Source organism: Hemibagrus wyckioides, linkage group LG24 (genome assembly GCF_019097595.1).
Source record: "Hemibagrus wyckioides isolate EC202008001 linkage group LG24, SWU_Hwy_1.0, whole genome shotgun sequence".
In the NCBI taxonomy this organism is placed as follows: Eukaryota; Metazoa; Chordata; class Actinopteri; order Siluriformes; family Bagridae; genus Hemibagrus; species Hemibagrus wyckioides.
The window spans coordinates 14179956-14187050 of record NC_080733.1 but is presented as its reverse complement, the minus strand read 5'-3'; the positions used below and the strand labels follow the sequence as shown (position 1 = coordinate 14187050).

The window sequence follows — 7095 nt, the reverse complement described above, 5'->3', positions numbered from 1 at the left end:
AAGTATCATTAAAAATAGTTTCATGCTGTCAGTAATTTCTGTTACTCCAGCTCCAAAGATCCTGAAAAATGTGACAGAGATTCAAAGTCTCGATCTACAGCTCCATACCCAGTAGCCTTCACATTGCCCCTGCTCTCGCTTGTTACTTTTATAAACATCATTTTTAGATGACACACTCAGAACTTTTTTGGTTTCACAGGAAACCAGAGCTATCAGCTTCACAAACACAGAGGAAGATGGTGTGAAGATGAAAATCCCGTCTGCATTGAGCTTTTACAAGAATCGTGCTCATAATCCATAGCAGGAGTCTATGAACCGTTAGAAAGCATGAAATGTGAAGGCGTGAGGCATAATTGTGTTTAATTATTGATTCTCATAACTGCAAGCTGCTGTTTTCCTGTAAGATAAAAACATGCAGTCTCTCTCCACAGGAGTGTGTGTGTATATATATATATATATATAATTATATAGTCTTGATCCTGAGGTCATGATCACTCCCTGGACCCCTGAATCATCACAGATATTCTAGACAGTTGCTTGCTTCCGACTTTGTGGCCACAGTTTTAGGGAGGATACATATATGATGGTCAGGTGACCGCATAGGTACACTATATTGCCAAAAGTATTCGCTCACCTGCCTTGACTCGCATATGAACTTAAGTGACATCCCATTCCTAATCCATAGGGTTCAATATGACGTCGGTCCACCCTTTGCAGCTATAACAGCTTCAACTCTTCTGGGAAGGCTGTCCACAAGGTTTAGGAGTGTGTTTATGGGAATTTTTGACCATTCTTCCAGAAGTGCATTTGTGAGGTCACACACTGATGTTGGACGAGAAGGCCTGGCCCTCAGTCTCCGCTCTAATTCATCCCAAAGGTGTTCTATCTGTATGAGGTCAGGACTCTGTGCAGGCCAGTCAAGTTCATCCACACCAGACTCTGTCATCCATGTCTTTATGGACCTTGCTTTGGTCACTGGTGCACAGTCATGTTGGAAGAGGAAGGGGCCAGCTCCAAACTGTTCCCACAAAGTTGGGAGCATGGAATTGTCCAAAATGTCTTGGTATGCTGAAGCATTCAGAGTTCCTTTCACTGGAACTAAGGGGCCAAGCCCAGCTCCTGAAAAACAACCCCACACCATAATCCCCCTCCACCAAACTTTACACTTGGCACAATGCAGTCAGACAAGTACTGTTCTCCTGGCAACCGCCAAACCCAGACTCGTCCATCAGATTGCCAGATGGAGAAGCGTGATTCGTCACTCCAGAGAACGCGTCTCCACTGCTCTAGAGTCCAGTGGCGGTGTGCTTTACACCACTGCATCCGACGCTTTGCATTGCACTTGGTGATGTATGGCTTGGATGCAGCTGCTCGGCCATGGAAACCCATTCCATGAAGCTCTCCGCACACTGTTCTTGAGCTAATCTGAAGGCCACATGAAGTTTGGAGGTCTGTAGCGATTGACTCTGCAGAAAGTCGGCGACCTCTTCACACTATGCGCCTCAGCATCCGCTGACCCCGCTCCGTCAGTTTACGTGGCCTACCACTTCGTGGCTGAGTTGCTGTCGTTCCCAAACACTTCCATGTTCTTATAATACAGCTGACAGTTGACTGTGGAATATTTAGGAGCGAGGAAATTTCACGACTGGATTTGTTGCACAGGTGGCATCCTATCACAGTTCCACGCTGGAATTCACTGAGCTCCTGAGAGCGACCCATTCTTTCACAAATGTTTGTAAAAACAGTCTGCATGCCTAGGTGCTTGATTTTATACACCTGTGGCCATGGAAGTGATTGGAACACCTGATTCTGATTATTTGGATGGGTGAGCGAATACTTTTGGCAATATAGTGTATGTGTAAAAAGTCAGAAACAGAGTTGATGCAGGTTCCAGAGTCAAGTCTGAGAAGAAGAAAGGGAAAGGTACTGGATAGACAGAGAAGGAGAAGGAGAAATGGAAAGGTACTGGATGGACAGAGAAGGAGAAGGAGAAATGGAAAGGTACTGGATGGACAGAAGAGAAGAAGAAGGTGAAGGAGAAGGAGAAAAGGAAAGGTAGACAGAAGGAGCAGAAGAAAAGGAAAAGTACTGGATAGACAGAGAAGGAAAAGACAGGTGAAGAAGAAGAAGAAGAAGAAGAAGAAGAAGAAGAAGAAGAAGAAGACAGAAAGGTAGAAAAAATAAGGGACAGATACTGGGATAATATTATGGTTTGGTCAGTGATCGGTGGTGTAAACTGTGGCTGAATGACAAATCTCTGTGGTGATGTTCTGAGATGTTTTGAGATGTTCTAAGATGTTCTAAGATGCTCTAAGATGTTCTGAGATGTTTTGAGATGTTCTAAGATGCTCTAAGATGTTCTGAGATGTTTTGAGATGTTCTAAGATGCTCTGAGATGTTTTGAGATGCTCTGAGATGTTCTGAGATGTTTTGAGATGTTCTGAGATGTTCTGAGATGTTTTGAGATGTTCTAAGATGCTCTGAGATGTTTTGAGATGCTCTGAGATGTTCTGAGATGCTCTGAGATGCTTTGAGATGCTCTAAGATGTTTTGAGATGCTCCGAGATGTTTTGAGATGCTCTGAGATGTTCTGAGATGTCTTCAGATCATGAATTTACTATCTGGAAAGAAACCCAGAGTAGATACCATGACTAAGATTTGTTGTGAGGTGAGGCAGAGCCAGAAAGGCCTCCTCTTTAGATCTAAAGTGACTTACAACTGAGAGAGGACACACCTGAGTGGCTTAACTCTGAGTTCTCTCCTAGTAACCCTAGGAACCGTCCAGGAACAGGTGTGTTTACATGGAGATCTCTTTCCCTGTACTTACATTTACTCCTTTTAGCTAAAGTTGTGGTTGCACCCACCGGGCTGAATACTGTTGCTGACTATATTGGCTTTTATTTTGGGCAGTTTAATAATTATGAGGAATTTCGTGGTCTGGGATTCTTTGAGAACAATTTAGTCCCATTATAAAATGTAGGAAATGTTCAAGGAGGTGATTAAAGGAGTGGTGGAAAGAAAAGTGACAAATAGTAGAAATATTTAGAAATACTGGATTAAAAAGGAGCCAATTGCTTTAAAAGAAAAATAACAAATGAAGTGTAAATTCTGTAAAAACTACTCAAAGCTACTCAAGTAACTCCTACTTCCCAACAAGGCGAGTGGAAGTGCCTTTTTAGGCTGAGAGGGTGAAAAAAAAATGAAAATGAAAATGAGGGTTTTTCTTTTAAATCATAGTGATTACTAAAAAAAAAAAAAAGAAAAAAAAAGTGGGTTGTGGAATTTTCTTTTGGAGGTGGTAGCCTATATAAATTACTCGGAAATGCCTGAAAGAGCAAAGACTCAAGAGCTCAACGGAATCAACACGTCGACCCATCCCAACGTGAGCACCCTGACCCGACCAGGCCATGCCCTCTCTGCTGCACTGTGAGTAGCTCCTCGTGATGGATGCCTCCTCCTCCTTCTGCTCCTCCTTCCACATCTCTCTCTCTCTCTCTCTCTCTCTCTCGCTCTATCTCACTGTCTAACTCTCTTTCTGCATATCTAGCCTTGTTTCTGCTCGCGCTGGCACTGTTCCCCCTGCACGCGCTCGGACTCTACAGCGGTGACTCCTTCGAAACATCTGGAGGCGAGGTGCAGAATGAAGCGCACGCGCCAGACCACAAGTGGCATTCCATCGCCAAACAGCTGTGGACAGATATCGCAAACGCTCGCAAGGAGCAGGTAAAGCACACAGGAAGAGCATTTGTTCTGTCCGGTCCATGTGAAGGCGTCAAATGACTCGGGGATATTTTTTATTTATTTATTCATTCCTTTTTTTGCACTCCAGTTTATTAAGGCGGGAATGGACAACAACACCAGTTTCGAAGAAATAAGTATTTACACGCCGCTCCTCAACGCCTCGGACGGGTGTCTGCCCGTAGGGTTCCATGCGGTAAGTCTAAATAAACCTGTCACCAATACTGATAGAGCTACTTTGAAAAATAAAGGTGCAATGAAGAACTAAAAAGGTGTTATCTCAAAAAAAAAAAAAACATTTCTGGTTCCCCAAAGTACCTGTAAATGGTTCTTAAAAGAACCTGCTTCTCTTCCTGCCATGAAGAGCATTTTTCTAGTCTGAACAACCTTTTTTCATGATGCATAAGATGTTCAAGGTTCTTCACACCCTGACAAAGTCACCATTTAAGAACCTTTAGTTTCAAGACCTACTCTTCAGTTTGTTACATCTTGAAGAAAACGTCCTGTTATTGCTTGAGAAGCATTTCCTTAACATTTCCTCTGTGTGTGTGTGTGTGTGTGTGTGTTTGCAGCAAAAATGTCTGCGGAGGATCTACAGCGGTTTGCGGGTGTACCAGGTTTACCTACTGTATATAGAGCAGGAGAACTGGTTCATATCCAACCTAGTGAATATTAAAGAGGGGACCACCAGGCTACTACATTTAATCAAAGAAACAGTAAATGTAAGTGATTAGAAAATACACACACACACACACCTGCACTCTCAGAAATTAAGGTACAGACTGGTACTTTTTCTTGTTGTTAGTCTACATAAAGTGTGTGGATGTGGTGAAACTCTTAAACAAGGACACCACTAAGGTGAAATCTGACAGAGATCCACGTCACAGAAAGGTTTCATAGTTAATATATCTGCTATATAAGTCTGTTGTTGATATCAGTCTCCAACGTTCGAATGTTTGAGTTCAAATGTCTTAAAAATGCTAGTGAATCAGAGCAGACATTACAAGACAAAAATATAGCATGTAATCTAGCTAGACATACCACTATGGCTTTCAGATCATTTGCATACACTAGAACCAACTTGATACTAAAACAGAGAGTCTCCTGTATGTAGATTCTGTAAATTATAGAACTGAGATCATTAGTTTGTGTATTAAATTAACCTAAAAATCATCTGTTCTCACTGAACAAAATGGTGTGATGTACAGGAGTTAATAAGCCCATGTAAACTTTGTAAAATTTCGAGTTCATGCATTTAAAGCTTTCCCACAAATTACGTTCCATGATTTACTTTCAGAAACGTACACATATATATATATATATATATTCATAGACATATACTAAAGGTGCCATTATTTCATGCTCATAACTCAGTGGTACTGCTTATGTAGAATCAGATTAAGCTTTAAATGATTCCCAGTTTTCAGACTGTGGGAATAGGAAAGTCACTGAGAAAAGCATGAGAAAAGACAAAACTCTTAAGCAATTTAGCTTCTTGAAATAGAAAGAGCAAGTACAAGAACCAAAAACTCCTTCTTTACGTAATGAGGGGTGACACTGTGTTCCACTGATATTATATTTTCTAATATAACTTATTAATATGCAGTAATATACATTAATGTAGATTTTTGTATCATACCACTACAGAAAACCCAGTCGTTTATTACTTATTTGTTAAATCTGTGCTGAAAACTTAAACCTTAAAAGAAGTGAACAAAACACAGCCTTAAAAAACCCAGAACAAAACTAAGCCTAAACGGAAAACTCGAAATAAAACAAAGCCTGAACGTAAAACTCTAAAGAAAACAAAGCCTAAACAGCCGAAACATAAAACTCTAAACAAAATAGCTTCAACATAAAGCTCTAAACAAAACAAAGCCTAAACATAATACTCTAAACAAAACAGTCTAAGCGTAAAACCCTAAACAAAACAAAGCCTAAACAGCCTAAACGTAAAACTCTAAACAAAGCCAAAACATAAAGCTCTAAACAAAACAAAGTCTAAACGTAAAACTCTACACAAAACAAAGCCTAAGCAAAACAGCCTCTAAACAAAAAGTCAAAACAAAAAAATGCCATTGGTAAACTTCTGAGATAGTTTTGCCTGAGCTGAAAGTGTTGAGCTGAATGGGAAAGTGCATGTTTTTGTAGATGAAATTTTTTTTTAAAATAATCATTTTCAGGAGTTAGAAAGTGCAAAATGGTAACGCAATCATGAAACCACCCTGATCATGGCATTGGTCAGTGACAGTACTGAAGATCGATTAGATGAGAGTTTAACATCCTCAATTGGTCTGTATTTCTCATTAATGATCAGATCCTCCCAGTGCTCCTTCCAGCCATCAGTGTCATTAGAGACTGGTTTATTACACAGTGTGATGAACACAGTGTGTGCTGCTGCCTTTAACTCTGTAACCTTCTCCTCATTTGCACCTGCAGGTAAACGATGAGAAATTTTCCCCGAGCGACCTGAGCGAGTTCACAGACTCGGCATGGATTCGGCAGAAAATCTCACAGTTCATTCTGCGCAACTTCACAAAGTTCATGGTTCCTGCCAGCAGAGCGATTAATCACATGAAGAACAGGAAATTATTGAAGCACAGTAAGGAGGAGGAGCAGTTCTTGAAACACCACCAATGAAATGTCCGACGTTTCCTTTATTTTATTTATCAGGTCACATATTTATTTATTTATCTATTTATTAAAGTGATATGTTTAAAACATGTTTCTATTTAAATTTCAAAGTGGGTGAGAGAAGGGAATCGATGCTCAGAGTGAAAATTAGTGGACTTTGTAAAGCATTCGTGAAGATGATGATATTCAGGAGGTGTGAGTTACATTAACTCACCTCGTACGTGTTACATTAACACATATGTGACTTTTTGAGAGATAAATAAAGCTTTACCGCATGAAAATTTCATCCATTTTGTCATTTATTCGTTCATGTTGTGTGGCGTTGAAACCGTGCGTTTGAGCAGAAATGAACGAAGCGAATAACTTATAAACAACAAAATACAAAATACTCTAATCACATGGTCCAGACATGTTAAAAATCATACAGAGTGATGGAGAAGAGGGAAAAGGGAAACAGCTCTGAGTTCAAGGACACGTGCAGACATAGTGTGTCCTCCGTGATGACGAATAAACACCCGGTGCTGCTTAGTGATGGATGGAGAGACGGTTTGCGCTTCTGCAGGAAAGATTCATCATCGCTCCTTCATCCCCAAAGCAAACTGGTGAGACAAACAGAAGAGAAATAAATTAAGACTGAAGCAACAAAGACGAAGAACCATAACTGTGACTAATAAACTACATTGACGGTGATCTCAATTCTGATTGGTCTGAATTTTTGTTCTG

At 40.5% G+C, this 7095-nt stretch overlaps 2 protein-coding genes across 2 annotated transcripts in view; one reads left to right on the top strand and one right to left on the bottom strand.

Annotated features, from left to right (window-relative positions):
* Positions 1-3335: 3335 nt before the first annotated feature.
* On the top strand, positions 3336-6973 carry il6 (interleukin 6 (interferon, beta 2)). The gene is made up of 5 exons (XM_058377926.1): positions 3336-3426; positions 3548-3723; positions 3830-3934; positions 4311-4460; positions 6178-6973. The coding sequence occupies exons 1-5, from the start codon at positions 3408-3410 to the stop codon at positions 6376-6378; spliced, it is 651 nt and encodes a 216-aa protein (XP_058233909.1). The 5' UTR covers positions 3336-3407; the 3' UTR covers positions 6379-6973.
* tomm7 (translocase of outer mitochondrial membrane 7 homolog (yeast)) overlaps positions 6648-7095 on the bottom strand; it is a 12891-nt gene continuing 12443 nt past the window's right edge. The window contains exon 3 of the mRNA XM_058377927.1: positions 6648-6971. Within this exon, the coding sequence (XP_058233910.1) occupies positions 6956-6971 (16 nt within the window). The 3' untranslated portion in view covers positions 6648-6955. The remainder of the gene's footprint in view (positions 6972-7095) is intronic.